At 44.5% G+C, this 19774-nt stretch overlaps 1 protein-coding gene across 4 annotated transcripts in view; it reads left to right on the top strand.

The window, feature by feature from the left end:
• Window positions 1–19774, top strand: part of DDR1 (discoidin domain receptor tyrosine kinase 1) — a 122233-nt gene that overhangs the window by 57867 nt on the left and 44592 nt on the right. For all 4 annotated transcript variants that reach the window (XM_040323468.1, XM_040323464.1, XM_040323465.1 and 1 more), the window contains exons 2-3: window positions 10267–10394; window positions 13336–13438. In XM_040323468.1, the coding sequence (XP_040179402.1) occupies window positions 10267–10394; window positions 13336–13438 (231 nt within the window). The remainder of the gene's footprint in view (window positions 1–10266; window positions 10395–13335; window positions 13439–19774) is intronic.

The following is a 19774-nucleotide window of genomic DNA, read 5'->3' as shown; positions in this document are numbered from 1 at the left end:
AATAAGGGAAATACGGCGATTCACGAACGTAAGTGCGCCCGACACAGGCTACGTGATGTGCGCCTAAGTTGTATGTCCGGCATAAAGTTATGCCCCATAAAGGAGGTGTAACTCAGCAGCAGACATGCAAAGGTCTGCACCAGGGAACTCAAGCCTGCGTATTTTACGTTGTTTACGTCGGACGTGTAGGCAGTGATCTGGCATAGTTTAGGCAGTTGTTCCGACGTGTTTTTGAGCATGCGCAGAGGGATGCGTCCACGTCCCGGCGCATGCGCAGTTGGTGATACGTATCTGTCTGGCGCTCGGCCCATCATTTGCATGGGGTCACGCCTCATTTGCGTGGCTCACGCCCACTTCCACCTACGCTGACTTACGCCTTCGAAACCCAGCGCAGTTTTGGGAGCACTGGCTTTGTGAATTCCATGCTTGCCTCTCTGCGTCGGCGTAGCGTATTTTATTTGCGCTACGGCAGCGTAATGTGCGCCCGGTCTCTGTGAATCTGGGCCTTTGGCGTTAAAAAAAAAAGTCTGTAAAGCAAAGCGCCTAAAAAAAAAAAGCCTCATCTGCAATCCCAATGTGAAAGCCCTTTCACACTGCCAGCCCCCGAAAACCGTTGGTAAAGCTCCGCTAAGACCCTAACGTTTTAGGGCGTTTTTGCAGTGCCTCGGTGTGAAAGGGCAAGGCGTTTTTACAGCGCTTTCAATTCATTTCTATGGAAAGGGGCGTTTTTGGAGCGGTTTTTTTTTTTCAGCGTCCAAATGCTGCTCCAAAGATGCTGCTTGCAGGACATTGAGATGCATGGAGAGCGTTTTATGAGCGTTTTAATAGCCTTGCTGTGCCCATTTGCAGCCTTGCTGTGCCCATTTATGCCCTTACTGTGCCCATTTGCATCATCATTGTGCCCATTTGCAGCCCTTACTGTGCCCATTTGCAGCCCTTACTGTGCCCATTTTCAGCCCTTACTGTGCCCATTTTCAGCCCTTACTGTGCCCATTTTCAGCCCTTACTGTGCCCATTTGCAGCCCTTACTGTGCCCATTTGCAGCCTCACGTACCTGGTTCCATGTTGTACCAACTTCTCCCACCTTCTCCCGCTGTGTTAACTGTAAATGGCGGCCGTTGCTGGGTGTATGCGCGAGCACGTCCTTCGTTCAACGCACGATAATCCCCCCATCACACACCGAGAAAAACTTTCTCGTGGATGTGTTCGCGCATGCGCAGTACACCCGGCAACGGCTGCTGACTGGTTAACACAGCGCTGACTCGATTATAAGCCGAGGGGGGATTTTTCAGCATAAAAAAATGTGCTGAAAAACTCGGCTTATACTTGAGTATATATGGTAATTATTTTTGGAAAATAAGGAGATAGTTGAGAAGCAAGAGGAGCAGGAGGAGCAGGCTAGTACCCAGTGATGTAATGGGCCAGTTGAGCCCCCCCCCCCCCTTACCCCCTAGATGTGTCACACTTCATACTTTGTCATCCAGACGTCTCAGGCGGTTTTCTGCCTCGCCATGACCACACAATAAGGCTGATTTACAAAACTGAACAGGGTCTAATCTTTCAAATGGGAAAAGGAGTCTAATGGTTGCTACGGACAGATGATCCACTTCTGCTCCAGTGTGTTATTAGTCAGCTCCTGTGTATTCAATGAGAAATTCTTTATCAAGCTGTGCCACAATAACAAGTGCCAGTCTGTATTCTATCCCTATATTGTGTTCTCTCCATGGTAATTCTTCACATTCCAGTCTCTGCAAGCCCACTGTCCCACCCTTATCAATCTGCGTATTGTGGGCATTCTGCTCATTCTGCAATGTCTAGAATTCACATTCTATTAACCATTTAATTATTCGACTCTGCTGTGTACTGCTGGGCCTAGTGCAGGAATATCAGACACTATATAACCTCGCTGTGCCTGTTGGAGTATTATATACTGCATATTATTCGAGAACACTGTCCCCGGACCAAGTCTGTCCCTGGTTTTGTCACCGGATTGGATTTGAACAGGGGCTGGGGCAATTTCAAAGACAGTCAGTGCAGAATTAAAAAACAAATTCTGAATTAAACACCCCGGCTCTGCCGCTCCTACTAGCTTAGGGGGGTGTATTTTTTCCCATTATCTGTGCCCCTTTCTGATGATGATGTGCTGGTCAGAGCGGAGGGAATATTTCTTCAGTTTCGGGTGCATGCCCATTCAGCTCTGTTCGCATGTTCTTCTGCCTTGGCTCAAGTCCCGGCCAGCCGCCTGCCTATCTCCTTGCCTTCCCTGGTGGGGTGATCTTCCTTCGCACCCCACCCTGTAGTAGCCGGTGCCCGGAGAGTAATGCCACGTACACACGATCCAAATATTGTACGAAAAATGTCGTCCGAGGAAGAATCGTCCGATAATCGGATCGTTAGTACAGGGCTGGACAAGCCAATCATTTTATTTCATCCGATTATTATTTTATCGGACATGCACAAAAATTTTCCTCGTACGATACTAGATCGTGCGATTTTCGTTTGGTCAGTACAATTGTCGTCCGAAAATACAACACAGATACATTACAACACATGACATCACTTCCGATTTTATTTATTTTTTTTTTTTTTTTCTGTCGTACGAGAATTTTCGTGACTTTAGTAACCTATTCAATTTCTACTTGCGACTAGTAAACGAAAAAAGTCGGACGATCTGTCGTCCAATTTTCAGATCGTGTGTACGTGGCATAAGACTTGACAAGCTGTGAGGCGGGCGGCGACAGACAGAGAGTCGCTGATTGCCGCCATTACTAGTAAAAAAAAATATGTCCCCGGATATCATTTTAAAAAACCTTAAAGCGGTGGTTCACCCTATAAAAAAAATTCGAACACTACATCCAGCCCAGTTCTGCAAATAAAATTACACTGACCTTTTTTTTTTTTGGCGCCGTAGATAGCGTTTATCCTTAGAATTCACCGCGGCTTCCGGGTAGGGAATCTCGTGGGAGTGGGCGTTCCTATTGACATGCCAATTGATTGACATGCTAAACGACGGCGCATACAGCGCGTCACGACTTCCCGAAAGAAGCTCGAGTTGGCTCGGCTCTATTCGGCGCCTGCGCACCGGCACGAATAGAGCCGACCCGAGCTTCTTTCGGGAAGTCGTGACGCGCTGTATGCGCCGTCGTTTAGCATGTCAATCAATTGGATTCTGTCGAGGAAAACGGTCGTGTGTACGAGGCCTAAGTGTTGCAGACTGAATATTATCCCACTGCACCGCCTGTAAGAATATTCATTAGTGCATTGTATCACTGAGTCACTTGTAAGAGTATTTGACTATGAATTGTCTAACTGTCATTTTACAGGTACCACTATGTACATTATCTCGGTGTTCAACCTGTTTAAGTATATTACTAATACTTCACTATGCCAACTATAGAAATATCAGATGTGCGTTATCCAACACCCGTAAGAATGCCAGACTCTTCATTGTCTCACTTTCTATCTGCAAGAGTACCAAACTAAACACTTTTTCACTGTGGCACCTATAGTGGGATTTCCCTGTACATTATCTCATTTCATCTAGAAGAGTACCAGACTGTGTATTATCACTTGGTGTCAATATTTATTATCTCATTGTGTCACTTGTAAAGATGCCAGTCTCTTCATTATCTCACTGTGCCATATGAGTATCAGAATGTGCATTACACTACTCTACCATCTGTATGAGTATTAGACTGTAAATTTTCCCACGGAGCCACTTGTAATACAGTCGGGATGTGCATTATGTCATTGTGATACTTATATCAGTACAAGGCTCAATATTATCCCACTGTGCTACTTAAGTGAGTGTCCAATTGTCGCTTATCTCACTGACATCCGTAGGTGTGCGCACAGGGTGTGCCAGGTGTGCCCAGGCTCACCTTTATCACCCTGTGTAGCACAGATTTCCCCTACTGCCCTGGTTCCTTCCCCCTCGCAGAGCTGCCAGCTTCCCTCCTCTCCCAGTGGAGGTCGGTGGTATATTTTTTTGGGGAGGGGGTCGCAAACAATGCACCCACAGCCACCCCCTTGTTCTGTCAGTCGGTCACCAGGCCCGCACTTACCCCCATGTAGATCACGAGCAGTGCTTCCTCTGGGGGGCAGCTTCCCCTGCATCTCCTCCTCCTTGGCATCAAGGTGACTTCCACTGTGTGTCTCCTCCCCCCTCCTCCTCCTAGGCGGCCAAGAGGATCGCTTCTTCTCTCGGCCAATCGGGTGACAGATCTCAGGACCCGCTTTCCGATTGGCCAGGAGGAGAATCAGGATGACAATAGTAAATATTAATTCGCTATTGTCACACAACTGGGTTGGCTCAGCGCCCCAAGCCCACCCTTCTTTTGAAGCCTATTAAAACCTCTGGCTCTCATCAGGTGCTTAACCACTTGCTTACTTGGCACATAAACCCCCTTCGTTCCCAGGCGAAATCTCAGCGTCCGGCACTGCGTCGCTTTAACTGACAATTGCGCGGTCGTGCGACGTGGCTCCCAAACAAAATTGGCGTCCTTTTTTCCCCACAAATAGAGCTTTCTTTTGGTGGTATTTGATCACCTCTGCGGTTTTTATTTTTTGCGCTATAAACAAAAAAAGAGCAACAATTTAAAAAAAATATATATTTTTTTTACTTGTTGCTATAATAAATATCCCAATTTTTTTTTAAAAAACAATTTTTTTTCTCAGTTAAGGCCGATACGTATTTTTCGACGTATTTTTGTAAAAAAAAAAAAAAAATCACAATAAGCGACTGGTTTGCGCAAAAGTTATAGCGCCTACAAAATGGGGAACAGAATTATGATTTTTTTTATTATTTTTTTTTTTACTAGTAATGGCGGCGATCTGCGATTTTTATTGGGACTGGGATATTGCGGCGGACGTATCGGACACTTTTGACACAAATTTGGCGCCATTCACATTTATACGGCAATCAGTGATATAAAAATGCACTAATTACTGTATAAATGTGACTGGCAGTGAAGGGGTTAACACTAGGGGGTGAGGAAGGGGTTAACTGTGTAGCCTGGGTGTGTTCTAACTGTGTGGGGGGAGGGGGGTGACTGGGGGAGGGGACCGATGCTGTGTCTCTATGTACAAGAGACACAGATCGGTCTCCTCTCCTCTCACAGCACGTGGAGCTCTGTGTTTACACACAGAGCTCCACGTTCCTGCTGTCACCTACCGTGTCACCGACGATCGCGTGTACCCGGCGGACATCGCGGCCGCCAGGTACACGCATCGGGTCTTCGGCGATGCGTCGGGACAGTTTTTACCCGCCGCGCGCCACCCAGTGGCGCGCGCGGGTAATGCACATAAAGGCCGTTTTTAAACGGCCACTTGGCACTTGAGAGCCGCGCTGCGGACGTATTTCGTCTATAGCGCGGATCTCAAGTGGTTAAAAAAATAAATAAATAACCCCCACTGGAATCCATGTGTCTGGCGCCCGCATGTAGATTAGGGGTCGGATGCATGGATGGGGGTGGCGGTGCCCCTGTGCCCTGCATTACGGGCTGCCACTGTCCTCTCCTCTCCCGTCAGCTGTTGCTGCGGGGATATTTTAGGATTGCTGGGGGAAGGGGCCGGTATATATGTAATTTACAGACTCCTTCCCTTTCTGAATGAACATTGTGAGTGATTGGTAGCAAGTGTTTGAGCTTTGGGGTGCACACCCTAATGCAATAAGCTCAGCACACACCTGTTATGATATCTGTAAGAATGTTGGAATGTGCGTTATCTTGCTCCCTTTAAATGATCAGACTGTATACTATCTGTGTCACCTTTAGGAGGGCCGGGTTAAACATTATCTTACTATGCTATCTGTAAGACGGTCAGAGTGTGGGGGGGGGGGGTTATTTGCTAAAACTGGAGTGTGCAAAATCTGGTGCAGCTGTGCATAGAAACCATAAACTTCCAGGTTCAACAAGCTGAAGTTACAAGCTGATTGGCTACCATGCACAGCTTGTACACCCAGATTCTGAATGCACAAGTTTTAGTAAATCTCTCCCATTGTGCCACCTGAAAGATTATTAGACTTGGTGTTGATCCACTTTGCTGCCTGGAAGATTATCAACTGAAAATTTTCCACTGCACCGCCTGTAATCTAATCAGCCTGTATATATTATCCAACCAGGAGTTACAGACTGTGCATTATCCCATGGTTTCATCCGTAAGAGCACAAAACTGTATATTATCCCACTATGTTACCTGCATGAGTATAAGACTGGGAGTTATCCCACTGTGTCACCTGTATGAGACATTATACTACCCACTGTGTCACCTGTATGAGATATTATACTATCCCACTGTGTCACCTGTATGAGATATTATACTACCCACTGTGTCACCTGTATGAGACATTATACTACCCACTGTGTCACCTGTATGAGACATTATACTACCCACTGTGTCACCTGTATGAGATATTATACTATCCCACTGTGTCACCTGTATGAGACATTATACTACCCACTGTGTCACCTGTATGAGACATTATACTACCCACTGTGTCACCTGTATGAGACATTATACTACCCACTGTGTCACATGTATGAGACATTATACTACCCACTGTGTCACCTGTATGAGACATTATACTACCCACTGTGTCACCTGTATGAGACATTATACTACCCACTGTGTCACATGTATGAGACATTATACTACCCACTGTGTCACCTGTATGAGACATTATACAACCCACTATGTCACCTGTATGAGACATTATACAACCCACTGTGTCACCTGTATGAGACCATATACAACCCACTGTGTCACCTGTATGAGACATTATACTATCCACTGTGTCACCTGTATGAGACATTATACTATCCACTGTGTCACCTGTATGAGACATTATACAACCCACTGTGTCACCTGTATGAGACCATATACAACCCCACTGTGTCACCTGTATGAGACATTATACTACCCACTGTGTCACCTGTATGAGACATTATACTACCCACTGTGTCACCTGTATGAGACATTATACTACCCACTGTGTCACCTGTATGAGACATTATACTACCCACTGTGTCACCTGTATGAGACATTATACTACCCACTGTGTCACCTGTATGAGACATTATACTACCCACTGTGTCACCTGTATGAGACATTATACTACCCACTGTGTCACCTGTATAAGACATTATACTACCCACTGTCACCTGTATGAGACATTCTACTACCCACTGTGTCACCTGTATGAGATTATACTACCCACTGTCACCTGTATGAGACATTCTACTACCCACTGTGTCACCTGTATGAGACATTATACTACCCACTGTGTCACCTGTATGAGACCTTATACTACCCACTGTGTCACCTGTATGAGACATTATACTACCCACTGTGTCACCTGTATGAGACATTATACTACCCACTGTGTCACCTGTATGAGACCTTATACTACCCACTGTGTCACCTGTATGAGACCTTATACTACCCACTGAGTTAGCTAATTGAGTATAAGGCTGAATGTATTTCCACATATGTCACATATAAGAATATCTGGATGTGTATCATTAAACAGAGCCACCTGTATGATGATAAAACTGAGAATCAAGCCACTAGGGGAGATTTACTAAAGTCGGGGAGTTCAAAACCAGGTGCAGCTATGCACAGTAACCAATCAGCTTTCAGGTTTTAGGCTGGGTTCACACTACTACACTACTTTCATCCTACTTTGCTCTGTGTTCAATGTTTCCCTATGAGAGCGTCTTGTAGCGTCCTACACAAGTCGGTCCGACTTTGAAAATGCTCCCTGTACTACTTTTGGTCCTACATTGATCCTACTTCAGGCCCATTGAATATCATTGAAGTCGGACCAAAGTAGTATGCTGTTCATGAAAGTAGGATGGATGTAGGACCAATGTAGGATAAATGTAGGACCAATGTAGCAGAGCAAAGTAGGATGAAAGTAGTGTAGTAGTGTGAACCCAGCCTCATTGTCAAAACTTAATTGAAAAAGCTGAAGTTAGAAGCTGATTGGCTACCACGCACAGCTGCATCAAATTCTGTGTGCACCAGTTTTAGTAAAGCAACCCCACTGTGTCACCTATAGGAATATGATTTCAGTGTGCCATGTGTTTGAGTTTTAGGCTGGCCATACATTTTACAATTTTCTTCTATAGATTTCCTTTAGATTTACCAAAACCATATAATAGAAGGTCAAATCTAAACGCTTTCAATTTGTATGCAATCAGGTAGGCCCCTCTACTACACCGTTGAATGTAAATCTAAAGGAAATTGAATAAGAAAATTGTATGGTGTATGGCCAGCTTAAGACTGTGTGTTATGTCACTCTACCACTTGCCGGTTTTCTATCGATACGATATGGAGGGCACATATCGATAGAACACTGGGAAATATCAGAATGTGCATTACCTTATTATGTCACCTGCATGAGTATTAGACTATGTAGTACCCCACTGTGCAACCTGCAGAATTGCATACATTTTCTCACTGTGTCACCTGCATGAACGAGTATTGGACTGTGTATTATCCCATTGTGCCAGATGTTAGGATAATAGATCCTATAGCTGCACAATTAATCGTTAAAAAATCATGATCTCGATTCAACCCCCCTGACGATCTCCAATGCAGCATTTGCCGATTCTTTCATAAAACAAGTAGAGAGACTTTATCTGCTCACTCAGCTGTCAAAAGAAAATATCCGCAGTCTGCCAAGTTCTTAACAGGAAACATTGTAACTAATGCTTCCTTCTTATATCAAAGGGATAAACATCTGTGTGTAAAGAAAAAAATCCAGGCAGTCTGCCAAGTTTGTAACAACATGAAACATTGTAACTAACTTCCTTCTTAGAGCAAACTTATGTGTGTAAATGCAGGAAGTTTAACCACTTAAAGTCCAAATCTTTTTCTGACACTTGTTTCTTAAGTTAAAATCAATATTTTTTGCTAGAAAATTACTTGGAACCCCCAAACATTATATATATTTTAGCAGAGACCCTTGGGAATAAAATGGCAATTGCTGCAATATTTTATGTCACATTGTATTTGCCCAGCAGTCTTTCAAATGTAATTTTTTGGGGAAAAATACACTTCAATTAATAATAATAATAATAATAATAATAAAAAAAAATAGTAAAGTTAGTGCAATTTTTGGGGTTTTAATGTGAAAGATGATGTTACGCCACAAGAGAATCGTGATCTATCTTCTAAGCAAAAAAATCGTGATTCTCATTTTAGCCAGAATCGTGCAGCTCTAGCAGATACCACTGTTCCATTTTACTGAATACGTACTGGACTTTTTTACCTGTAATGTTAGACTGTGTAGTGTCAGCATGATATTCCTTTGTCCCACCTGTATAAGGATCAGAACCTTTATGACACAGGTGTCAAACACAAGGCCCGCGGGCCGAATCCGGCCCTCCAGGCAGTTTTGTGTGGCCCCCGCACCTCTCCTGCAGCTGCAGGAGACCTCCAGCCCTCCTCTGGTCCTCCTCCAGACCCTTTCTTTCTGCTTTTAAGCAATCCATCCAGCTTCTTCCCAGCAGCAGCATAAGGAAAGGGGGTGCACTGTGATGTAAGGGAACTTCTGATGGTGGGGTGGCTCTTGACATCTAATGTAAGGGGAGGGGATGCGCTGGACATCTAATCTTACAGATACAACTGGCCCTTTTGAGGGCAATAATAATGCTGATGCGGCCCACAATGAAATTGAGTTTGACACCCCTGCTTTATGAGATGCTCACAACTCGTACCTTCATGTATGATCTCAGTACGGTCACAGCGCCAAAAGCAAATCCATTCCCATAATCATGGCAGAACCATTAATATGTTACTCAGTGGGTAAAAGTAAATTTTTGGAGTGATGGTCTGCTTTACCTTTCAACACATGTGTAATTATTATATTCACTTATATAGCACCAACATATTCTGTAGCTTTTTAGAGAACACTGAACCATTCACGACAGTCCCGAAAGACCTTGCACACTCTGCCAAATTGGTCATAAGCCAGTGAGCCCAGCTGTCTCTCTCTTTTCTGATTGTAGAGGCATCTGGAGCACCAGAGGAAACCCAACACAAAGAGAACATGCAGTCTGGATCCAGGTCATGTCCCTGGTTGGAACTGTTTCCAGGACCCCAGTTCTTATCTGCATATATGCAGTGGGGACCAAAACTAGATGAAAAATAGCGGCACATACTCATAGCAACCAACCCAAATTTGCTTTGTTTCAGGGATGAAAGTGAACTTTTTATTCTGTTTTATGTAATATAATAATAACCAACATTATGTTTCCACAGCAAAAAATATGAGGGAAAATTTCATGGAAAGTCGCTGACGGGAGATGTAAAGATGGGATCCCGACTTCTTTCCCTGTGTATGCTCCTCGGCATCTGCTTGGGTGAACCTGACGCTCATTTTGATCCATGTAAGTTCTGTTAAAGGGTTCAGCACATTCAAAAGTGGGTTATAGTAAAGAACTAGGTTTTTGCAGCAGATTGAACATTGTTTAGCAGTTATTTTTTGTTATTATTGATATTATTATTATTATTATTATTATTGTTATTATTATGCAGGATTTATAGCAACAACAGCTTGTTGAGTTATTGTGTATCTAAACACAAAAGCAAAAATGTTACATATTGTAGCATGTCAGACCTTAGATTTGATGGCTGTATTAGTTTTTTTTATTTTCACCAAGTGATGCTAGTACAGGGTTTGATTATAAGGCTTCATTTCCATGGACGTTTTTACAGCCACTTTTCTGAGCGTTTTTTGCAGCTTAAAAACGGCTCTCCATGTTAGTCTATGGCCTCATGCCCACCATGACGTTTTTGAGCTGTAGATGGCTGAGCCGTTTTTAAGCTGCAAAAAAAACCCAGGACCAGTGCGTTCTGAAGCTCCAGAGTAGAGCTGTAAAAACGCCAGACGTTAAACGCTCAAACGCTTAAAAGCGCTCAAACTCTGCCGTGTCGTTTTTGAGCTCCAGCTCAAAAAAAATAATAAAAAAAATAAACACGGACAGGCGTTTTTAAGCTGTAAAAAGGCTAAAGAAAGTGGCTGTAAAAACGTCAAATGAAATGAAGCCTAAAGAACAAAAACAAAAATAGTACAGGGTTTGACAAATTTGCTTGGAATCTAGGAGCCAGCTAAAAAAGTTAGGAGCCAGATACGCGCCCCGTCCCGCCGAGCTCACGCGCAGAAGCGAACGCATATGTGAGTAGCACCGGAATATGGAAGTGGTGTTCAAACCACACATGTGAGGTATCGCTGTGATTGGTAGAGCGAGAGCAATAATTCTAGCCCTAGACCTCCTCTGTAACTCAAAACATGCAACCAGTAGAACTTTTTAAATGTCGCCTATGGAGATTTTAAAGGGTAAAAGTTTGTCGCCATTCCACGAGCGGATGCAATTTTGAAGCGTGACATGTTGGGTATCAATTTACTCGGCGTAACATTATCTTTCACAATATAAAAAAAAATTGGGCTAACTTTACTGTTGTCTTATTTTTTTTATTAAAAAAAAGTGTTTTTTTTACCAAAAAAGTGCGCTTGTAAGACCGCTACGCAAATACGGTGTGACAGAAAGTATTGCAACAACCGCCACTGTATTCTCTGGGGTGTTAGAATAAAAAAATATATAATGTTTGGGGGTTCTAATTAGAGGGAAGGAGATGGCAGTGAAAACTCAGGGGAAGCTCCATTAGTCTTGTCATTGCCAACGGCCACCACAAGATGGCGCCAGATCACAGAAGGAAGCATAGGCCTGCAGAAGGCCGCAAAGCCACGGCCTCAATTACAGGCGGGCGCATGATCCTGTGTCTCCGTGCGCCCCCACCTCCCCTGCCATGGCCGGTAATTGAGGCCGCGGCTTTACGGCCTTCTGCAAGCCTAAGCTTCCCCGGGCGCCAGGTCACAATTTCTTGTCGCAATTGCGACTGGGCGCCCGGATTTTGACGAATCCTGTATTAGCCAAGATGCCTGCTATTATGTTTATTATCTATAAAAAAAAAATGTACTGTTTCTGACCTCTGGCATTTGACTTTAGGAGGTTGGACACCAGGCAAAAGGCTCAAGACAAAAGTCACTTGGCTCTAATAAAAGTACTAAGGCTTGGATATTGCCTTGCACATACTAAACAAACTCATAAGTGGCAAACAGTAAACCATAGTGAAGAATAATAACCTTCAAAAGAAACTTAACTATAAAAAAAAGTCAACAGCAGAAACACAATATGAAGGGGAGGATCTGTGTCTCCCAATTAACTACTAAAGAAAATGATTTTATGGTAAGAACTTACCACCCCTTCCCATATAAAAACAGTGCACCTGGGGCTGCCCTTCCTTCGTGCGCCCCCACCTTCCCCACAGCGCCGGCCAGTAAGCTTCCTTCTGTGAAGGCCGCAAAGCCGCGGCCTCAATTGTAGATAGGATCCTGTGTCTCGGTGCGCCCCCCGCCCTCGTGCGGCCTCAATTGTACACAGGATCCTGTGTCTCTGTGGGCCCCCTGCCGCGCCAGCCGGTAATTGAGGCCACGGCCTTCTGCAGGCCTAAGCTTCCCTGGGCGCCAGGTCACAATTTCTTGTCGCAGTTGTGACCGGGCGCCCGGATTTTGTCAAGCCCTGTGCTAGTAACACACTTTAAAAAACAAAAAAACAAACATGTTCTACTTACCTGCTCTGTGCAGTTGTTTTGCCCAGAGCGGCCCAGATCCTCCTCTTCTCGGGTCCCCTGCTGGCGTTCCTGGTCCTTCCTTCCTGCTGAGAGCCCCCAGAGCAAGCAGCTTGCAATGGGGGCACCCAAACAGACTCACTCTCAAGCCATGGCTCTGCATGTCCATTCACACACAGAGCTGTGGCTCTGCCCTGCCCCCTCTCGCTCCTCATTGGCTCTCTGGCTGTGATTGACAGCAGTGGGAGCCAATATGCTATTGTCTGGTATATGTTGTATATTTGCAAGAAATTAGTCTATTGCAGACACAGGCAGAGTATTAGCTATTGACCATGTAATGATCTGAATACTTCAAGGCCGTGCTCATTATTGCTCACAGAGTTCTTATTATCTGGAAACATTTCTGGGGTCCCCCACTAGCGCTGGCTCCTTCGCTTCTGTTAAGTGCCCCCATAGCAAGCCAGTTGTGTCCATAGACACACACAGAGCGTCTCTGCCCCGCCCCTGTGCTCTATGATTTTTCACCACTAAACCAGTGCCTTAGAATTAAAAACAAAAGTCATAGGATCAACATTTAATCCAGGAAACTAATATTTTTCCAAGCAAAGGTCAGCAATGTCATCCTCCTTATTTTCTCCATATGGGTTTGTTTAAAAAAAAATGCTAACAGGGAATTGACTGCTTGTTTTAAATCTTTAGCTATATGCCGCTATGCATTGGGTATGCAGGACAGAACCATCCCTGATGAGGACATCACAGCATCCAGTGCATGGTCAGATTCCACTGAGGCCAAACATAGCAGGTGAGACATGTCTTCTACTTATGCTTGTATTTAAAGGTGATCCACTTCCAAATCGCCTTCCAAAGTGCATGGATGAACATCTCAAATAACCAAGGAAACATTTTGGCTTTGTAAGTTGAGCTTTTATTTACTTAAGATTCATATAACCCATGCTAATATATTTTTTTTAAACTAAGCTCTGCAATTCAGATCTCCCCAATGTACATACTGTTCTAGGACTAAACATATACAGCTCAAGCTGTGTCACTGCCATACCTCCTCCAAGGTACCAGTAATCCAAATCTAAAGCCTCATACACACGATCAGATTTTCTGCGGACAAAGCATAGGACTTTTATCCGAAAGGCATTGGCCAGGAAATTGTATTGCATTCAAACGGCACACAATTGTTGGCCAACAAACACGGAACTATGTGTTTTTTCAGCTCTTTAGCGCCACCCTTTGGGCAACTTCTGCTAATGTTGTGTTATGGTTAGCATTGCTTCCGAGCATGTGTGTTTGTACTTTTTGGAGTTTTGTGTACACACAATCGGATAATCCATCAACACACATTTGTTGGCAGATAATTTTAAAGCATGCTATCCCACATTTGTTGGTGGAAAATCTGACAATTGTCCGATGGAGCATACAAATGGTCAGATTTTCCGACAACAGCCTGTCATCACACAATTCCCGTTGGATAATCCGATGGTGTGTACAGGCCTTTACACTTGGCTATATTGTGTGCAGGGATATGTAAGCCAAGGCAGAAAGGGTGTAAAGAGTTAGAACATGTCACGAGAGGCTGCAGAATATCTAAAGAAGCCCTTTCAGAGGACTCTTTGCATTTGGCTAATATAAAAATGTAATTTGCTTGTTGTGTGTTTGTCACAGCTGCAGCTTCCTAGATGGTGTTATTAGCTTTCTTTGTGGCATCAAGTTTCTGAGATCCACCCTGCACCGATAATGTAAAGTTCCATTCTTCACTGGGTCTCTCTGTGTCTTCAAGACCTTTTGAAATTACTTCTCTGTGTTGCAGGATTTATGCAGTGTCAGCAAGCCATGCTACCGTCTTTCCCCCTAAAATAAGTAGGGCTTATTTTTGGGGTAGGTCTTATCATGCCATGTGCGGTCTCTCTCCCTTCCTGCCTGTCACAAATCCCCTGTGTAAAAGTGCTTGTAGAATATAGGGTATCACACAATGCAAAACTGCTGGATGCTGAGATGTAGTGCCACATACCTTCTTATATCGTCTGTGACACGCCGGAGGTCTGCAGAGGAAGGGGGGCCTGGGGTCCCCCGCTGACATTTTGGAGAGGGAGAGATGAGTGCAGCTCGTCACTTGCTTATGAGGGACAAATGAGGAGGAAAAAGGGACAGAGAGAGGGATTTTGTTTCAAATCAGGGACAGTACCTAAAAATCAGTTGGAAAAAAATGACTACAAGTGGGCGTTCCCAATTATGTTGGCATGTCACCTTGCACTGAGCAATGCCATGCGGCCATCACTTAAAGGGACTGTAAAGGTACAACATTGTTCCCCCAAATAGCTTCCTTTACCTTAGTGCAGTCCTCCTTCACTTACCTCATCCTTCCATTTTGCTTTTAAATGTCCTTATTTCTTCTGAGAAATGCTCACTTCCTGTTCTTCTGTCTGCAACTCCACACAGTAATGTGACACTTTCTCCCTGGTGTGGAGTGTCGTCCTCACCCCTCCCTTGAACTACAGGAGAGTCAGGACGCTCTCTACGTTGTAGATAAAGGAGCTGTGTGTTAGTGGGCATCCTGACTCCCCTGAAGTCCAAGGGAGGGGGCGAGCACGACACTCCACACCAGGGAGACAGCCTCGCATTACTGTGTGGAGTTACAGACAGAAGAACAGGAAGTGAGGATTTCTCAGAAGAAATAAGGACATTTAAAAGCAAAATGGAAGGATGAGGTAAGTGAAGGAGGACTGCACTAAGGTAAAGGAAGCTATTTAGGGAAACAAATTGTACCTTTACAACCCCTTGCAAGTGGAGGTCCCATGAAAAAAAAAATAATAAAAGCCAGCAGTTACAAATACTGCAGCTGCTGACTTTTAATAAATGGACTCTTACCTGTCCAGCATCCCCGCGATGTCGGCAGCCAAAGCGGAGCAATCGCTCGTCTCTTGGCTGCCCCCGCCGCCATCCTCGGTGAGGGAATCAGGAAGTGAATCGTTGCGGCTTCACTGCCTGGTTCCCTACTGTGCATGCGCGAGAGGTGCGGCACGTCCTTACTGGTCCCCGCTAGCTCCTGGGACCAGTGTGTTTCCCATAAGACAACGAGGGGGGGGACAGGAAGGGGCGTGACTCCTGCGGGAGTCTTATGCTGGAAGTGGGTGCAAATACCTGTATTACACAGGTATCTGCACCCCCCTCCCCCCAGAAAGGTGCCAAATGTGACACCGGAGGGGGGGGGGATCCAAATAGCGGAGGTTCACTTTTTGTGTGGACCTCCGCTTTAAGTGGATGTAAATATGAATTTGCTGCAAACAGGGCACATAATGATGATATACAGTGCTATAGTAAACTAAAATGAATTCCATCAGGGTTTACATCTATTTTAAGAACTTTTCTACATATGGTGCCCTATATTCTGTTAGTTGTGTTGGTCTCCTCTCCATTTGCCCCCTAAAATCTGCTTTTAAGTATTTATAACACCTGCACACCATTGGGGCCCTCTCTATTCAAGCCTTTTACTTCTGAAATACTGCATGTTTTGCACTGACTGTCGGTCCATGCCAAAAAAATAGGAAAACAATGTTCACCTGTTTTTATACATGCCTAATCTAATAAACGTAAGTTTGCTAAAGATGAAAGATGCCCTTTAAGCCAGATGATTTTGCTAATTCGATTCAGGGTTCGGGAATATGGCACATCAAACAGAAGAGCTGTAGGAGGTAATAAAGTTCTGTGTTTCGCTTCGGCCCAATTTACCCCTCAGATGGCCACCACATGTAACATGAAATATGCTTTGAAGACGATTTAAGGTTTGTAGACCAAATACTGTAGGAAAGTTCAGGGATGTCCTTGAGAATGTTTGGCTGTTTTGTATTAGGCCACTTTTTGAGATTAGCAATTGGGATATTGAGAGTGAGCCTATGAGGATAGGTAAGGGTTCATGGCTCATTATGAACCCTTTGTGACATTTGTAAGAGAATCTAGGATCAGTGAGAAGAGTACAATTTCTGGTCTCATCGTGAATCTTGATGAGAACATTTGAGGAACATTTTGGACCAAAAGGACAAGAGCAAAGGGCGAGACCACAAAACATGTAGCATGGCCCTGCTTTCTTTTTTCAGTGCCAGTACAGGGCATAAGTGAAAGTTTTATTATATGGTGTACCAGAGTGCAACATGTGTACCAGCGCTGTACTAGCATGTCAGGATCTAAAGCCTGGTACACACGGGCCGAATGTCAGGAGACATCAGCTGGTTAAAAAAAAATGTCCGACATTCAGCCTGTGTGTGTGTGTATGTCAGTCTGTCAGACAGAAGCTGGTCGTTTAGCCGGCTTCTGTAGGACGAGCATACTGGAAATCAACAGCTGACCAACACCCAATCAGCGCTCTCCGCCAAAGGCAGAGAGCACCGATCGGAGTGTTCTAGCAGGGAACCGTCCCCCTGTCAGAACACAACAGCTCAGCAGGGGAGATCGCTAAACTAACTTTGTATACTTAGTACAACAGCTCTGACCAGAGCTGATAGTTTGAACGAAAAAAAAAAAAAAAACACATAGGGGGTTATTTACGAAAGGCAAATCCACTTTGCACTACAAGTGCAAACTTCAAGTGTAAAGTGCACTTGGAAGTGCAGTCACTGTAGATCCGAGGGGGGGAATGCAAGGAAAATAAAAAACAGCGTTTTACCTTGCACATGATTGGATAATAAAATCAGCAGAGCCCCCCCTTATTTCAGATTTACCCCTCAGATTTACAGTGACTGCACTTCCAGTGCAATTTCAAGTGCACTTGTAGTGCAAAGTAGATTTGCCTTTCGTAAATAACCCCCATAGTGTGTACCAGGCTTTAAAGTGTTTCTCGGGCCGCTGGCCGATGTTGAGTTTGTGTGTCAAGGTGAAAATTTTGTGGAAGACTTGTCAGAGCCGGTTCACACTGGGGCGACTTGGGATCCGACTTGAAGTCGTCCCAAGTCGCGCTGTCGAGAAAAACAATGCAAGTGAATGGGAGCGGTGTTAATACACACGATTCGAGTCACTCCGACTTCAAAAGAAGTTCCTGTACTACTTCAATCCGACTTGTAGGCGATTTGTACCCATTGATTTCAATGGAAGTCGCCTCCAAGTCTGATGCAAGTCTGATCACTGTCTTAACTGAAGCGACTTTCCAGGAAGATAACATACATTTCTCAGGCAAACCTCTCCCTCCCCTAGAGCTGATTGTTGTTTGATTGGCCACTGGAAAGTCTCCTGTCCTGGAGACGACTTCAAGTCGTTTTGTAAATCGCCCCAGATCGCCCTGTGGTTCATGTTCAAGTCGTGTCGGAGTCGCCTCTGAAAGTCGCGCTGGAAGTCGTGTCGCCCTAGTGTGAACCGACTCTCACTGGATTGACGATTCAGGTCTCTTTCTAAGACCAAGATATAATAGGGCTAGATACATACTTGTTCAGTAGGGTAGAATAAAATTGGGAGATTAGGTGGGAAGGGGCTTGAGATTGGAAACAGTTTTGAAGGGCGAGGGGTCCCTAAAGATCTCTTTTTGCTAAAGCGGTTTGATGAATATCCTCAGTTTCATATTTAGGCATCCCATGGAGGATAATCTTCCATTATGGCCTCTATTGTTGGCACATCAGGCTACGTTCTAGTGTCTTGGGATCAGCCCTAAACACACTTTCTCTGGGGACGGTGCAGTTGAACAGATTAGAAAGTCTTACCCGATTCCTATTATTTACATTGGTGCTCAGCTATTTCAGCAGTATTAGGACCCATGTACTCAGGCTTTTGTCTGCTTATGAGCTCTTTTATTTTCCATGGAACCACAGGATACAACCCCAGCGATATTTAAATCCTTTTAAAAGCACCTGAAAGCATACTATAGTTACTATAGACTCTTTTCTGAATTCAAATTCCATGCACACCAGAATTTCGTGATAGGTTCCCTTCTTCTTCTTACAGTGGTGTCACCATCTACTCATGAATAGACAATAGCTGGGTCTACTAAATAGCCGCTTTACTGGCAAATAGACCACAATCTCTGTCCTAATTAGCTGTAATGTGCTTCAGTCTATAAGGCTGGGTTCACACTACTACACTACTTTCATCCTACTTTGCTCTGTGTTCAATGTTTCCCTATGAGAGCGTCTTGTAGCGTCCTACACAAGTCGGTCCGACTTTGAAAATGCTCCCTGTACTACTTTTGGTCCTACATTGATCCTACTTCAGGCCCATTGAATATCATTGAAGTCGGACCAAAGTAGTATCCTGTTCATGAAAGTAGGATGGATGTAGGACCAATGTAGGATAAATGTAGGACCAATGTAGCAGAGCAAAGTAGGATCAAAGTAGTGTAGTAGTGTGAACCCAGCCTTATACAGGAAAGCTGGTAGCTACAGATCTCTGAGTATCAAGAGACTTCCTTAACCACTTAAGGACCGAGACTGTTTTTCAGACTCTGTTAGGTAGATTCAAAGAGATTGGACTAACTTTAGGGGGGCCTAGCCTAGCCTGTTTAGGCTACACCGCCGTAAATTAACTAGGCTAGTAGGGATTTTCAATCTACTTACCTGCTAATCTACGGCGGCGTAGCCTCAAACGAGCGGGCGTAAGGGCGTCTAATTCAAATGACTTGGAGGGGGGCGTGTATCATGGTAATGAGGCTTGATCTCACGTTTTTGACGTTTTTTTACACTGCGCATGCGCCGGCCGACTACATTTCCCAGTGCGCATTGCGGCTAAGTACGCCGTACGGGCCTATTGATTTCGACGTGGACGTAAACGACGTAAATCCCGATTCGCGGACGACTTACGCAAACGACGTAAACATTTTGAATTTTGCGGCGGGAACGGCGGCCATACTTAATATTGGCTAGGCCACTAGAGCATAGCTCTAACTTTAGGTGGCCTATCTCTTACGGAAATGACGTAATTCGACTGCGGCGGCCGCGCGTACGTTCGTGAATTGGCGTACAAGCTCATTTACATAATCTACGCCAGCCGCAATGGAAGCGCCACCTAGCAGTCAGCCAAAACATTGCAATCTTAGATATGTTTAAGTGTATCTCTGGTAGAGAATACACTTAAACATAGGTCGGTGCAGATTCAGAGTTAGGTCGGCTTATCTGTAGATAAGCCGGCCTAACTCTTTCTGAATCTACCTACA

The sequence above is a fragment of the Rana temporaria genome, chromosome 9, assembly GCF_905171775.1.
Source record: "Rana temporaria chromosome 9, aRanTem1.1, whole genome shotgun sequence".
Classification (NCBI taxonomy): Eukaryota; Metazoa; Chordata; class Amphibia; order Anura; family Ranidae; genus Rana; species Rana temporaria.
Note: the sequence above shows the minus strand (reverse complement) of the source record. Positions and strands in the feature narration are given on the sequence as shown.